This window comes from Camelus dromedarius, chromosome 6 (assembly GCF_036321535.1).
Source record: "Camelus dromedarius isolate mCamDro1 chromosome 6, mCamDro1.pat, whole genome shotgun sequence".
Lineage (NCBI taxonomy): Eukaryota > Metazoa > Chordata > Mammalia > Artiodactyla > Camelidae > Camelus > Camelus dromedarius.
This window is the reverse complement of record NC_087441.1, coordinates 43,331,920-43,348,095: the sequence shown is the minus strand read 5'-3', so window position 1 is coordinate 43,348,095 and position 16,176 is coordinate 43,331,920. Positions and strand designations below refer to the sequence as shown.

The 16,176-nt window shown below is 36.7% G+C and overlaps 1 protein-coding gene across 1 annotated transcript in view; it reads left to right on the top strand.

Moving 5' to 3' along the window:
* The window catches only part of SLC16A10 (solute carrier family 16 member 10), a 102,613-nt gene that overhangs the window by 46,613 nt on the left and 39,824 nt on the right, over positions 1–16,176 (top strand). The window contains exons 2-3 of the mRNA XM_031456164.2: positions 9,888–10,032; positions 13,751–14,213. Of these exons, the coding sequence (XP_031312024.1) occupies positions 9,888–10,032; positions 13,751–14,213 (608 nt within the window). The remainder of the gene's footprint in view (positions 1–9,887; positions 10,033–13,750; positions 14,214–16,176) is intronic.

Sequence of the window (16,176 nt, the reverse complement as noted above, 5' to 3'; positions counted from 1 at the left end):
GACTCCTTAACATCTAAAGGATAAAGTCTGCATTTGACAGGCAAGGTTGTGGTATGATTCCTGGCTGCACCCTTAAGCAGTCCCTTTCGGATATTAATTTGGTAGATGCTTCTCCCTCTATTTGGAATGTTCCTGCTTTCTCTTTCCTCCAGCCTTGCCTGATAAAGGCCTGTTTGTCCCTCAAGACAGTTTGGGTGGTACTCTGGAGGAAAGAGTGATCTTATAGTGATCCCATAATACACGATTCACAGCATGGTCAGTTATCACACTGTACACTGTTGTGTCCTTGTCTGTCTGTCTTGATTATGAGCTCCTTGATATTAGAGACTTGAGATCCCCAAGGCCCAGCAGAGTCTGTGACTTGGTATATATTTATTGCATGAATAAAGCTTTATTTCCCATTCATATTTGTCCATGTAATTTCCTGGACTCTACATGTAAAATGCTATATATTTTTTCTCCATTAAATTTCATTTTGTTGCTTTCAGTTTTTTCTTTATATGGATTTTGAGTCCTGATTTTGCCAATCAGCAAGTCAACCATCCTTCCTAGTTTTTTTGTGCCCTAGTTTTTTGCTCTGAATATAATTTTAGTGTTCCTAATGACCATTATTAGTTCAAGTTTTAATTTTTGGTGTAACCACTACCCATGGTTCCTGCAAGTAAGAAAAGAGACCAAGGTTCACCATGAGGGAGAAGAGGTAGACAGAAATAGGTGTAGGGAAAATGGCTGTTTGAAGGGGATCTAATTAGAAAAGCATTTTTCTTCATAGCCCAGAATTTATAATAATGTCATAGAGCCTTATTAGAAAATGATGATCAGGTGAAAAACAGTTTATTTCCTTGAAATTTTGAAGAGTATTTTTCAATACCGTATATAAGAATTCAGTAAAAGAAAAAAAAGAGTTCCTCTTGACTAAATTTCCCACTGTAGGCCATTAATCCTATTATTACTGCAGAGTTTAATCAACTGTAGTGATAACAGGGTTATATGTATATTAATTTATGCTGCCTCGTTCCGCAAAGAATTTGAATTGGTTTTCAGCAGTATAAAAACACTACACAAATAAAATGGTAAGGTGGGAACAGAAAATAAGACACCAGGAGCCATTGAAAATATATGGTATATGGGTAAGACCAGGGGGAAAATAGTACCTAATCCATAAGCTGCAGGGCCTTTGTTATAATGTAATAACAAATTTGACTGTAAGCTTCCTGGCACCAAAATGAAAAGGGAAGCATGGTGGACGTGCTTAAGGAGGAGAACATGTACCTCTTACTTAAGGAAGCCAGGTGTTTTCCCACTCTTAGCTTTCTGCGGGAAGCATAACAACTCACAAACCTTACTCCACAATAATTGGGGGTGTGTCAAAGGGTGACTAGAGCCAACTGAAAGAGCTCCCAATAGCCAACCAGATAAAACAGTATTGGGTTATGTCAGAGTATAAAGTAAACATCCACGAGTCTGTATTGATATAAATAATTGAATAAACAAGTAAATGTAGGAGAATAGATAATTCTCCCATGCAGAAGAATTCCAAATAATTTATGTAGGTAGACACTTTGCCCTCAAGGAAGTGGAGCATAATTCCTTCCTCCTTAAATGTGAGCTGCGATTAGTGACTTGCAGCAGTGTGGTATGGAAAAGGGGAAAAGAAGGTCCGCTCTGCAGTGGGGAAACCTGACAGACACTACCTGAGCCACGTGACCAAGGTTAATGTCTGAAGTGGTAAGTCATATTGGTACTGTGGACTCTTGATGTGATGTGATGAAATGGCACTTTACTTCTATAAGTGTCTAACTTCCCAGAAGCTCCTAACTGCAATCTAATCATGAGAAAAACATTAGACAAATCCCAATTGAGGGATATTCTGCAAAATACCTGATCAGTACTCCTCAATACTGTCAACGTCATCAAAAATGAGGAAAGTCTGACAAACTGTCACAGTCAAGAGGAGCCTAAGGAGATTTGTTGACTTACGGATAACGTGGGCTCCTGGATGGGATCCTGGAACAGAAAAAGCTTAAACCTAAGGAAATCTGAATAAAGTAAGGACTTTAGTATAGGCTGAATACTGTATCATTATTGGTTCCGTAATTGTGACAAGTGTACCATACTCGTGTAAGATGTTAATAATAGGGAAACTGAATGTGTAGTATATGGGCACTCTCTGTACTGTCTCCACAGTTTTTCTGTAAATCTAACACTATTCTAAAACAAAAGTTATTTTTTAAAAAGAAAAGTCTCAAGTTCGGACCTCATAGGTAAGATAAGGCTTGAATGTTTTTATCTGAAAATGAGGTTTCCAAGAATTATATATACCAGTTAGCCAGGCAGTCAGTATCAGTGAAACCACAGACTATAACCTCAAATTACCTGTGGTTTTAAGGCATATGTACACCTTAGAACATAGTCGGAACTCTGATCTTAACTGCCAGCACCTGTGAACTTGTACCCCTCGCAAAAGATGCCTTTCTCCTCTGTAAACATCGTGAAATGTGATCAGTATACAAAAGTGATGGAGGGGGGAGGAGTAATAGCTTTTCCTTTGTATTTGTATTTGATGTTTTAAAAAGAGCCATTAATAATTGTGAAGTGAAGAGAAGCTTCAATTCCAGAGTGGTGGAATATTTGAAATTTAAAGGTTTCAATTTTGCCAAAATAATCTCTCATTTTTAAAGTGAGCTTTAGTGGGGAGGGTATAGCTTAGTGGTAGAGTGCATGCCTCGCAAGCTCAAGGTCCTGGATTCAATTCCCAGTACCTCCATTAAAGAGAAATAAATTTAAAAAACCCTAATTACCCCCCTGCCAAATAAAACAAAAACATAAAGTGAGTTTTAAAATGGAAGCAGTTTGAAATTGTTTTCCTTGTTTTTAGCCCTTTTTTGTAAAGGTATTTTACCTCTCCTGGAATAACCTTTTGAGGATCTGAAAACTAGCTTTATGTATCTTTTTAAAAAATTATTCAGTTATTTGAAACAAAAATGTAGAGAATAGTATAACAAATGCCTACTCTATATAACTACCTCTTAGTACTCATATTCAAATATTTTCTCCCTTTTTCAAAAAAATGTTTTTCTCTTGTCTGGGATAATTTGATTGATTGATTGATTTAATGTAGGTACAGGGGATTGAACCCAGGACCTTGTGCATGTTAAGCAGGCACTCTACCGCTGAGCTATATCCTCCTTTCCAAATATTTTCTCCTTTTTAAAAGATGTAAAACATTAGACTCAGTTGTTAGTCCCTTGTGTACCCTCCTCCATTCCTAATCTTTATTCATGCCTTCCCAGAGCTAATCACTATCCTGAATTTGCTTTTATTATTCCCATCATGTTTTATACTGTTAATTCTTATGTGTGAATCCATATCCCATTGCATGTGAAAAATAAATAAAAAAAGAAAAAGAAAATAGAAAAGAAAATAGAAAAACAAAAAACAAAAACCAAAAAAACCATGTCCCATTGCATGTATTAATACCCAGGTTTCTTTATTTGTTCTAATGGTGGTGGGTGGGCATTTACATTGTTCCCAGTCTACTATTATTAACAGTGCTTCCGTGAATACTCTTATTCGTGTCTCCTTGTGTACCTGTGTGAAGTTTCTCTGGAGTACATACCTGGGAGTGGAATTGCTAGAATTTGGGTATGCACATCTTGGCTTTTATAGATGTTGCCAAATTGCTGTTCACAATGGTAATTTCAATTTCTGTTGGTATACATAAGAGTTGTTATTTCCCCATCATCTCACTAAAACTTGGTGTGGTCAGCCTTCTTAATTTTGGCCAAATTACGGTGATTTATTATTATTTTAATTTGCATTTTTCTGATTGCCAATGAGCCTCTTTGTCTGTAGCCTCCTCCTCCCCTAGAGGCTTGCAGAGTTCCATATCTTTAATGTGTATAGGAATCACTAAATTCTCACCTCTAGCACTCTGTCACACGGTGTGGGAGAGTTCCAGCTCTGGCCTTAGTCCATGAGCTTGGCTCTCCTTTTCTGTCTCACAAGGAGCACTTTCAGTCCTCTTAACGATCGCTGATGCCTGCTTCCCGACCAGAAGCCCAGAAGGCAGGCCCAGCCTAGCCCAGTAGCCCATCCCTTTTTGCAGTGAGTCTGTAGCTCATGACTTCGTCTTTTTTGTGTATTTTTAAAAAGTAATCTAACTGTATTGTTAATTTGGAATAGAGGATGAATTCATTGATTTACTGTGTCATCTTGATTGAGGTCTGAAGTTTGTTTTAGTTTAACTAGATTGTGAGCTTCTCCGGGGAAGGATAGCTTTTCATTTACATCGAGCATGGTGCTGGCTATGGGTGCCTGGTGGGTTTTTAATGAAGGACTCTTGGGCATGTCTTCTTGTTCCTGTTTCCAAAGTGGTTGTTCGATTTTTATATTCCCAGTAGCAGCGTATGATAGTCCAGTTGCTCTGCATCCTTATGAACACTTGGTGTGATTAGCCATTTTAGCCATTCTAGTAGGTATACGTGGTTTTAATTTATATTTTCCTCATAACCCATGATACTGAGCATCTTCTCAGAAATGTGTATTTTTCATTTGTATGTCTTTTTTTGTGAAGTGACTGTTCTAATCTTTTGCCCAATTTTTTTGATTGGGTTGCTTGGTTTTTATTGAGGTCTGGGAATTATTTTTATAATCTGGTTACAGGTTTTTTAAATTGTATGTATAACTTGCAAAGCTTTCTTCCCAGATTGTGGCTTATCTTTTCATTCTCTTAACAGTGTCTTTCAAAGAAAAATTCTTAGTTTTGATGAAATTTAATTTATCAGTTTTTTCTTACATGAGTTTTATTTTTGATGTTGTATCTAAGAAATCTTTGCGTAACCCAAGGTCACAAAGATTGTCTCCAATGTTTTCTTCTAGAAGCTTTATAGTTTTACATTTAATGATCCATTCTGAGGTAATTTTAAAGTATGGTATAAGGTAGGGATCAAATTTCCCTGCTTCCTATATTTCTGAAGCTCCATTCTATTAGGTATTCATACATTTATCATTGCTGTATCTCCCTGATGCATGGACACTTTTATCATTATGAAGTATCCCTCTTCTAATGCTACTTGTCTTGAAGTCTGTTTTGTTTGGTATTAGTATGGCCACTCTAGCCTTCTTAGGGTTATTTTTACATGGCATATCTTTTTCCATCTTTTATTTCAAAGTTATTCGTATTTAAAGTGCATCTCTTTAAACAGAATATAATTGATTCTTGATTTTTGAAAAAATCCAGTTAAACAATCTTTGCCATTTAATTGGGGTCTTTAGTCTATTTTTACTTGATGTAATTATTGATAGGTCATATTTAGGTTGGATGTTTTGTTATTTGTTTTCTATTTGTCTCAGCTGCCTTTTGTTCTTCTGTTCTTTCTCTTCTGCCTTCCTTTGCATTAATCAGGTACTTTTTAGTAATCAGTTTTAATTCCTCTATTGGCTTTCAAGCTATACCTGTATTTTTTAGTACCTTCTCTAGGGATTATAATATGCATCTTTAAGCTATCTCAATGTAATTTAAGACGGACTTGCTTAAGATAAAATATAGCAAACTTGCAAATTTTCATTTACTTCCATCTTTAGTGCTGATATCCTATATATAGTACATCTATATACAGTGTTAAAATTTTTGCTTTAAAAGCTATGTATCTTGTAAAGCAATTATGAGGAAACTGTGTGTGTGTGTGTGTGTGTGTGTGTGCACGCGTGTATGTGTGTGTACTTCATTCCTTCCTTTAGACCCAAGTTGCCACCTGATATCATTTCCCTTCAGTCTGAAGAACTTTCTTTAATATTACTTGTAGTGGAAATATCCTAGTGAAAAATTCTCTCAGTTTTTGCTATCTGAAAATACCTTTATTTTGCCATAAGTTTTTGAAGGCTAGTTTGGCTGAATATAGAATTCATGATTTACAGTTTTGTCTCTTTTTCAGCACTGTAAACATGACATTTCCAATGTCTTCTGTCCTCCATTATCTCTTATGAGAGGCCAGATGACAATGGTATCATTGTCCTCTCTGGATGTAGGAGATCATCTTTTCTCTGGCTGCTGTCACAAGTTTCTCTTTATTTTTGGCATTCAGAAGTTTAACTGTGGCCTGCTTAGGAATGATTTGCTTAAAGTTTATACTGCTGGAGTTTCTTTGAGCATCTTAGTTACTGTTTTTCGCAAAATTTGTGATTTAGGTGGAGGGGTTCTTATTTCTTCATATATCTTTTTTTGCTCCTTTCTCTAAGACTTCCATTATATTATGTTGGGGTTCTTGATTTTTGTCCCACAGACCTTTAAGACTTTGATAATTTTGTTTAATATTATTTTTTTCCTCTGTTCTTTGGATTGGGTAATTTCTGTTCGAATTCCCAGATTCTTATCTTTTATTTCCAATCTGCTACTGTGTCTATTGAATGCATTTTTTTCAGTCATTGTACTTTTCACCCCTCGAATTTCAGTATTTTTTGTAGTTTACACTTTGCTGTTGAGTTCTCGTCTGTTCACTCAGTAAAACCATATTTTAATTTAATTCTTTGAAAACGTTATCCTTTAATACTTCTAACATATTTATAATAGACGTTTTTGTTTTGTTTAGTTTTGGGGGAGAGGTAGTTCGGTTTATTGAGTTATTTTTAACAGAGTTACTGGGGATTGAACCCAGGACCTTGTGCATGCTAAGCACACACACTACCTCTGAGCTATACCTTCCTGCTGCTTATAACAGACATTTTGCAGTCTTTGTCTAATACATTCAACATCTGAGCCCATCCAGAGTCAGTTAATATGGATTACCTGTTCTTTGCATGTCTAGTAATTTTAGGTTGAATAGATACTGTAGATAAGATTTTGAAGCAATTCTGAATAAGTGTTGTGTTCTTCCAAGGATTATTGAGTTTTTGTTCCTAGTAGGCAGTTAGCTTGCCTGGACTCAAACCACAAAATCTGTCTGTGTGATTTGTAGCAGCTGATAATCTTTGCTCAGTTCATACACTTCCAACTGTTGCATTTTCCTTTTTGTCCAGCTGCTGCTTTTCTTTAACCTGGCCGCCTACTAATCTACCCAGCACCTGCATAGCTTCTTGATCCTCAGGAAACTTGTACTACTTATTTCTTCCAGTTGCAGCTTTTCAAGAGTAAACTCTCCTCCCACTTCTGTTTTTAGACATTTTCCAGTGTGTTTAAATAAGTACCCCCACCCCCAATTATATAATTATTATCTGCAGGAGGGTTTACTTAACCACTTCCCTCTGATATCATTAACATAAGTTGATAGCAAATAGTTTTAAAAACAGTTCTAAGTAAAATGTAACTTCTAAATAAACTTTAGGGTGGCAGTAAAATGGTTAAGTACAATCTACTCATTCCTGAATTTTTGTGTAGTTGCCAGACAACTCCATGCCCTAAAAGCCACTGGGACTTTGTTAAATAATATTTTGCATTTTAATCTCGGTTTTGCATAGTATTGCTTCATTTCGCTTGAAGCTATTATACCGATGTTCAGATACTATAGAGCAAAGCTGTCATCTTGAAAGAGGCCAAGATCAAGTGGAAATGGGGGTTGGAGCTATCAAAACAGGGCAAAAGAATATTTATCAACCTTTAACTGTAGTAAATCTTCCCTTTGGGTGTTTTCCATTGCAAAAACTTTGTCCTTGCGATCATTTACATCTGCATAATTATAACACCTTGTTTTACTTAACATGTGGAAAAGTGTTCTTAAATCTTAAACCTAACCACTTCCTCTGAGTGATTTGCATTCTCCTTTGGCCATACACTGAGAGCTGAGGGTTTGTTCTCAGCATGGAGTAGGAAACAAAGAGGGTCTGGATGGGGAAATTGGAAAGTTTTTAAGCTTCTTGTTTTTTAAAAAATATGTACAAGCACATTCTAAAGCCTTCCCTCCTTCTTTCCATCCTCCCTTTCTTCCTATGGCTAACTTGAATCATAGACGAATGTCAGCCTCAAAATCAACTTCTTACATACATATACCACCCCACAAACAACAGTAAATATATTCAAGTACAATTCATTGAGAAATAATATCGAAGAGGTACTATGAAGTCGTTAGTGTTGGCATTTCACTTAATTGTAAAAGTGCCTTTATCCAAAAATAAATGTTGGGGGAGGGTATAGCTCATTGGTAGGGTGTGTGCCTGGCATGGATGTGGTCTTGGGTTCAATCCACAATACATCTGTTAAAAAAAAATACATAAATAAACCTAATTACCTCCCCCTCCAGAAACAAAACAAAAACATAGATAATCCAGTTTCTTAAAAAAAAGAAAAACCTCACAAAAATAGATATTAATATGCTACTTCTAGTCTTCCTAGATGGTTTAGATTGTTTCATAAACATGATAGATGACTTAACTTTTTTTTAATAAGATTACATTATTATGCATCAGTGACATTTTAATGTGACATAGACTAAAAAAATCTGACTTCTCCTTGAGCAGACCCATACCGAACAGCTCTGCACATATAGGGAGGGGCTTGTGCTAATTCATCTGGCCAATCACCTCTCTCTCTCTCTCTCCTATCCACTTCTGAATCCCCCCACCAACACCTAAGTCAAGACTGCATTGGTTTTTACAGTCTCTTCATTGTGTTTTGTTTTAAGATCACAGTCTCCTTTCTTTCTGGTAAAGGAAGAAAAGAAAGAGAAATATGGCTGATTAAAATATAGATACTTTACAAAATAATTTAAAATGTGAGAAGGCAAAGAATTAAATGAAGTTGTTAGTCTGGTAAAACTCCATTTGGACCCTGGTTATTAAGAAGTGGTCATTTGCATAGTCTGGACTTACTTCCTTTGCTGAGGACGTAGAGTAAGTACTATACTAGTAGACTGTCAGAGCTGGATGGAGCTCTAGAGATAACTTGTTTCATTTTATAAGACAATTTGTTACTGTTGTTAAAACTCTAAATTATTAAGTGCTTCTGTGCTAGATACTGAGGTTTAGATATATTTTCTCTAATTTTTAATAATTCTGGAAATGTATGTGTTCCATCCTTTTTCAAGATGAGAAAACAGACTCAGGAGAAGAGACTTGGTGAAGGATGTGTTATAGTTACAGAGCTGGACCCAGAGCTGTTTGTTTTACATAGCCCATGTTCACTTAGGTCCCCTTAGCTTATTATACCTTTTAAGGATTTACAGACCTGATATCCTATAAGATCACTCGTATCTTTGGCACAAATTTGTGATCATTTGTACTTGATGTGTTTCTCTTTCTTGTTTTCCTTTTATTTTGGTCTTTACAGAATCAGAACAGGAAATTAGGACTTCTGATTCCTAAATCTTCTGTTGTGAAAGATAACATACTTTCAGAAAAGAAGATAAATACCTAGTAACTATTGTCCAGCTCAACAAATAGCCTACCTGTGTATGACTTGATTCCATTAACAAAAGCACCAAGCCTAGGCAAATATTCAATTTGCAATTACTGGGTCCAAATGATTATAATCCCCTTTCCTCCCCTGTCTTGGTCACCAGTGTCTTGACTTCAGGGGTCATTATTTCTTTGTGGTTTGATTACCTAGGCATACATTCAAAAATGAATTTTCGTGGATTAAAAGCCGCTTAAAATCATAGATACCAGGATAGAGATTGGTAGTGTTTAGGTCACAGGAGACTGGCTTATTTAAGAATCCAAACCTTGAAAAGTTCAATTAAACACAAATAATTACTATGCTAATTACAATGAGTATTGGCCAATCCTTTGAGCTTTGATTCAAATTTGTTACCAGCTTACTCCAGTTTCTCCCCATTCATCAGTCTGGGTGATATCTTTTTTGCGACAATACTTTTCTAAATATATATTATGTCCTATGAGATAAAAAGAAACAGAATTACCATGTCATAACGTCCTTTTCCCCCCCTCTTTTACAGCATGGGTAAGTTCTTTGTCCATGGGGATGATTTTCTTTTGCTGCCCAATAGTCAGCGTCTTCACAGACATACTTGGTTGTCGGAAAACCGCTGTCATGGGTGCTGCTTTTGGATTTGTTGGACTCATGTCCAGTTCTTTTGTAAGGTAAGGACTTGGTTTCTTCATGTTGCTTTTCAAAAACTGTTAGATACTTCAGAGTCTTCCTTTCAGACACTTTGCTGTTTACAAGGAAAAATTCTCCTTTTCGTTGCTAAACTTTAAGCAGTATCATTTATACATTGTTGTCCACAGCAGCAAATCAGAGTCTGTGAGGTTGAATGCTGTTGCTTACAGTGTCTAAGAGTTAGGTGTCAGCGGGATACCTGTGTTCCCTGGAGCCAAGAAAAAATGTTTTCTCCCGCTCACATAAAAATCCTAAAGAACTCACGAACAGTGAGTTGTCTAAAGCAGTGGCCTTTGTTTAAGGTCAGCTCAGTCCGAGGCCCAAAGGGTAAAAGAAGTGGTATTTTGGAAGCATTGTTCATAGGCTTGATATGAAATATTTTTATTAATGAGATAAAAGCTTTGCTGTTTATTTCAGCTCAGGTAGAGAATTCCTGTCTGCATTTTTTTTTTTAAAAAAGAACGTGATGAAATTTAAAAAGATCATGACAAAATGAAGTGGTCAAATGCACCTTAAAATAAAACTTCCTATCAGTATACTTTGCCTGTGTCTATTAAAAGATTCAGCGCACTGCAGAGGAACCAAGTGTAAGGAGCTGATGGGCACATTGCTGTGGAAGCGCCTCTCCCTCCTGCTCCAGCTGTGCCGGTAAATCCCCTTTCATTGTTAAAGTAATCCCCAGTTAGAGAAGCGCTGGTTAATAGGTATCTCTGGCTAGCAGGAGGTGATTAACAAGAAAACCCTTAGGATGACTTCCATCCTCGGTCTCTGTCTACTTTAGTGCTTTATCTTCATTTCCTGTCCCTTTCCCTTCCCTAGCTATCTTCATGCTCTAGTTGAAAACATTATTGTGGTTATTAGAGAAAAAAAATCACACTTACATTTCTTGCCCTCTATATTTTTAAATACCCGGAATTTAATCAACAGAATCCTTGGTTTACTGATTTTATCTCTCACTCCCCCGACGTCAACACTGAAGAGAGCCTCTTTCTTTCACCTAACTTAGAAATTTTATTTGTTTTCTAAACAACTTTTTTTATGAAAGTATAGTCAGTTGTAATGTGTCAGTCTCTGGTGTACACCATGTTTCAGTTGTACATATTACATACATATATTCTAAACAATTATTTTTATTTCTTATTAGAAAATAAATATTTCACTTTTAAAATGCCTTTGTGATTTCTTTTTTCTTCTTCTTAAGTAATTTTTTAAAGAAACAAAACCCAGTTTTGTTTGGAATAAGATTCTGCTTAGGTAACTCTGTGAAATCATTTACTTTTAGTTCTTCTTTATCAGTGATACAACACTGTTTTGTTACTGCCTCATCAGATACCTGCTTTGACCTGGAAGCCTGTAGGTACCACTGTCAGTCCCTGGGATCCTAGCACTTGCCGAACGTATTAACACTCAGGTTTCGGTGGAGGGAGAACTAAGAGATAGCAAATCCATGTAACTTACTACCTAGTTTGGTAGATAAAACACATGTACACAAACCTACTTACAGCAAGCAGGGTTTCTCAAACTTTTTTGACCATTGAGAAATAAAAATTATGAAGTGTATTTTACATTGCGACCTTGTTCTTTTTTTCTCTCTCTCTCCCTCCCTTTCTCTCCCTCGTCCCTAGTTGATACAAAATGTCCTGAAGCCATCTTTACCTTACTACACATAATGTCTCTTATTTTCTATTCTATTTCATTATTTAACCCACTGATCAAAAGCTACTGAACTTTCAGAGCAATACATAGGAGCAAGGAGAGATGTGGTATAAATTCTAAGTGCTGAACAGTGGACCAACCCTCTTTTCCTCTAGTTCAAGTTCTGCCTTCTTAGGAAAGCAGCCTTCCTCTAGAGTAATGTCAGGCCACACCATTGTCCCTTCTTTGAATCCTTTTTGCACACATAATTGGTATCTTTCTGATTTACGTTGCATTTATTCTGTTGTCAAACTTCAGCAATTTGAATCATCTGTTTCTAAGGGAAAATTTAGAAGTGAAAAAGTTTCCAACGGGAGTGAAAACACCATCACAATGTGTAGGAGAGATACAAAGCTAGTATTACCCAGCACTCAGTATTTAAGTGCTGTGTAAGAGAATGTTTGGATTTATGTCCGAGGCTCCCTGATTTTCCAGCTGACAGCACAGTACAGCACCGTGGTATAACTTTAGAAATTGATGTCCATGTTTGCGATGAGAACTGTGTTGTCAATGCTATTTTTAATATATACTTTGAAGAAGGCAGAGAAATATATTTAGATTTAGATTTTTCCTTTAAAATTGTTAAATAAAAATAAATTAGCAGCTAGAGAAGTTAAGTGGCAATTATCTGGAAAACTACTAATGTGGAAAAACTGATGCAGTGTGGATGAAGTATTTATATTTTGTTCTGTATTGTAGTATTATTATTGTTTGGGGTAGATGTCTTTTTTCACTAAGCAGACTAGAAATAGGGCATAACCACATTTTTAATATTTTTTTCACCAAGTATCTGGAATATAATAGCTGTTAAATATATATTTATTGAATAAAGCATGGGGATTCAGTAAAGGGTGATCATAGTGAGGTAGGCTTCATTTGGGAAAGTCTGGGAGTGATTCTTGAGCCTGATGTGAAGATGGTGCTAACTGTGGATTAATAGAGGGGGAAAGGGCATCTCAGAGAGAGAGAGAGGATTGCCAACAGAATTAATTTTATCAGATTTAGAGTTCCTTCTGATTACCTCAGTGTATTGCTCAGCTAGATATTGTCCAAAATTTAATTATTAACCAACTTTATCTTAGTTTCTAATAAATAGTTTGCCTTTACTACTGATAAATAACCTTTTGAATTGAACTTTTCAAAGGAAGAGAACTTTAATTTTCTTTTTCTCCTTTCTTAATTGTTTCAAAGAATGTAATGCTATGTTCCTTTACTTTTGTAAGAAGGATGTAATTAAGTTATTTGGTTAAACTATTAAATTCTTAATCCTTTATTATTCTCTTGAGACTTACGTGCCCTAACACTTAAACCTGGAATCAGTAGTGAACACGCTTCATTTAGTCCTCCTGCAGCAGAATGTGATTTCTTGTTATCTTGCACAACAGTGAGAGCCATGCAGTCCAGGGCGAAGGTTGGTCTGCAGCACTTAGGCCAGCAAAATGCGACACATCTGCTCCTCTGTGCAAACGATCCTGACATAACCCTGGGGAGGAAATAGCAAATGCAGCCTTTTCTTTGAATAGACTGCTTAGCAAGTGCCTGGAAAAACTCCATAAAATAGTGAATTTTCATAGTTAATTATAATTTTTAATAACTTTTATGGAGACTAGGCTTTTTGTTTGTTAGTTTCATCTTGGTCATTTTTACCGAGGCCCTTCCTGGCACCGTCCTTTATTCTGAGTTGTGGAAGGCACACAGTTTTTACCCAGTGCTGCATGGTTCACCTGAAATCCATAGAAAAGGGGGGACGAATCAAATCACTGATGACCTTAGGGGTCTTTTTTCACATACTTGAGGCATTTTTTAAATTATTCATTCAGATTAAATTTAAATGTTGGTTTGCATTCTTGATTAATTAACTTTTTCACCTCTGTCTTTGGCTTTTATTTGTAGAAAATACATTGATTAACGGAAACCCACTCTGTCTGACTATAAGGTTTTATTTTACTAAGCACATGATAAAAATAATGAAAGCTGCTTTCCGTCTTTTCCGTCTTTGCACAGCTCCATCGAGCCTCTGTATTTGACCTACGGAATCATATTTGCCTGTGGCTGCTCCTTCGCCTACCAGCCGTCGTTGGTCATTTTGGGACACTACTTCAAGAAGCGCCTGGGACTGGTGAATGGCATCGTCACTGCCGGCAGCAGTGTCTTCACAATTTTGCTGCCTTTCCTTTTAAGGGTTCTGACGGACAGCGTGGGCCTCTTTTACACACTGAGGGTCCTCTGCATCTTCATGTTTGTTCTCTTTTTGGCTGCCTTTACTTACCGACCTCTTGCTTCCAGTGCCAAAGAGAAAGATAGTGGAACCAAAGGCGGCAACAGATTCTCCCTCTTTTCCAGGAGAAAATTCAGTCCTCCAAAAAAAATTTTCAATTTTGCCATCTTCAAGGTGACAGCATATGCAGCGTGGGCAGCTGGAATACCACTTGCACTTTTTGGATACTTTGTGCCTTATGTTCACTTGGTGAGTATGCTTCTCTGGCTTTACTGGTAGTGGGTATTATTATTTCATACACGAAAACCTTTTAGAAGAGCAAGGTAGATCAGGTTGAAGTGGCCTTAAACATTATCCTAGGTGTATTGCAGGGACTCTGGAAAATTCAAGGTCTCCTGAGACAAAGTCAGCACATCCACCAGATCATTAAACAGTGAATATGTTTCATGGGCTTTGGTATTTTAACAAACACCAAGCCTATATAAACAAAAACAACTTAAAAAAAAAAAAAAAGAGAGAAGGCGGCTAAAATGTTGGAACACAAGTAAGTCATCAATACAAAAATCTTGAGAGGTCACTTTTTCTTCAAGTGGCTTACAAATCACAATCAGGGACAGAGATGCTGCAATGATTTTGTCAGCATCAGTAAATTGTTTTTCAAAAGGGTGCACAAATTAGTTACACAGTAAAAGCCAATGTCTTTGACACAAAGAAGCATTACATCTACTTGGGGGACACTTCTGGGAAAGTGGGAATTCTATTAAGAGGATTATTTGAGAAACGTTACAAGTTCCAAGTGAGAGGGGAGAACAAGGGTTTCATAGGAAATTAGGATTTCAAGTGCTCAAGCAATTTATATGGTTTATTTCTATTTCAAAGGCAAATTTCAGCCTCTTTACAATGAAATAAGAATAAGCAGTGTCTAAAGTATTTGCCCCTGGCAAAATGTGCTCCAGAGTGCTTATTATGTTTCTTCCTTTTTAAAAAAAAACTCTTGTGGGTGAAAATGTATTTATAGTTCAACATAGTTGATAAATGATAAATAAAAAATGATACTAGGGTACATTATTCTTTTGTGTGAACTTGGATCCTTTCTAGCTTTCAGTCTACTTTTAGAATTTGTGCAGTTTTTCCTTAAAGTTTTGGCACAAGTTGGCAATGTAGTTCAGAGAATTATTGGGCTCGAGGGGGGTCAGCTAGTAAACTGTATCATCAACCCGTTGTGGGTTCCTACATTTAGTTCAGAAAGGAAACCCAGAGGGAGGCGGTAGGCTGTCTGGGATCTAAGGTGATTCTGATTTCTCTGTTCTCCTTGTTCCCTTTGTGCTGGAAGTACTGAGGAAGTGGTTGGGATGACCAGTGGGGAGACAAGGAGAGGACTAGTCTTTAGTACTCTGAGCCACTTGGCATTTGGCAGAGACTGAGGTGCAAGGTGAAATGCTCTAGTCTGTGACCTCTGTCACAAAGGCAGTCTGTGGCCACATCTTTATCTGATAGTCCATTTTCACACTTTTACGAAGGCATAGCTGAACCATCTGAGGCTATTTTTTGTTGAAATATAGATCCTTTGTGGAAAGATCAACTTTACCAATTACCTCTTCCGTAGTTTCTGTAGTTAAGAAAACATTTGTTGTCCTTCTCAGAAATAAGTAGATTAAAAAAAAAATTCTCATTGTTGCCACAAGAACACACCCAGAGAAATTAATATCTCAGCTTTGCCAATACCAGACATTTATCAAAGGACAAGTGGTAGGTGATTATCTGGTTATTTCTGGGGATATAATTTTTTTTCCCCTTCCCTTCCCCTCTGGTGATATAATTTGTAAATTAATCTCACATATATTATTTCATTTGACTCTCACAATAACCCTGTGATATGGGCAAAATAAATAATGTCAGCTTACATTTTACAGAATGGAAAACAGATCCATCATTAACAAAGATGTTAAGTGACTTCCTGAGAGCCACGTAGCAGCAGAGCAAGGGTTGGCTGCCTTGTGGTCTGCTTACCTGGGAGTATATCTAGCACAGTCTGACTCTGGGGCATATGGGGTCCCTTCCTACTGACCACCAGATATGTCCGTCTTATTGTGGGAAAAATGAGTATGCCTGAGGAAATTTAATAAATGTGCTATTGGTCTTAAATGAAATTTCATAGTGAGTGATGGGTTAGGCAGTGTTAGTTAACTGCTGTCATCAGGCGGCTGTGTAC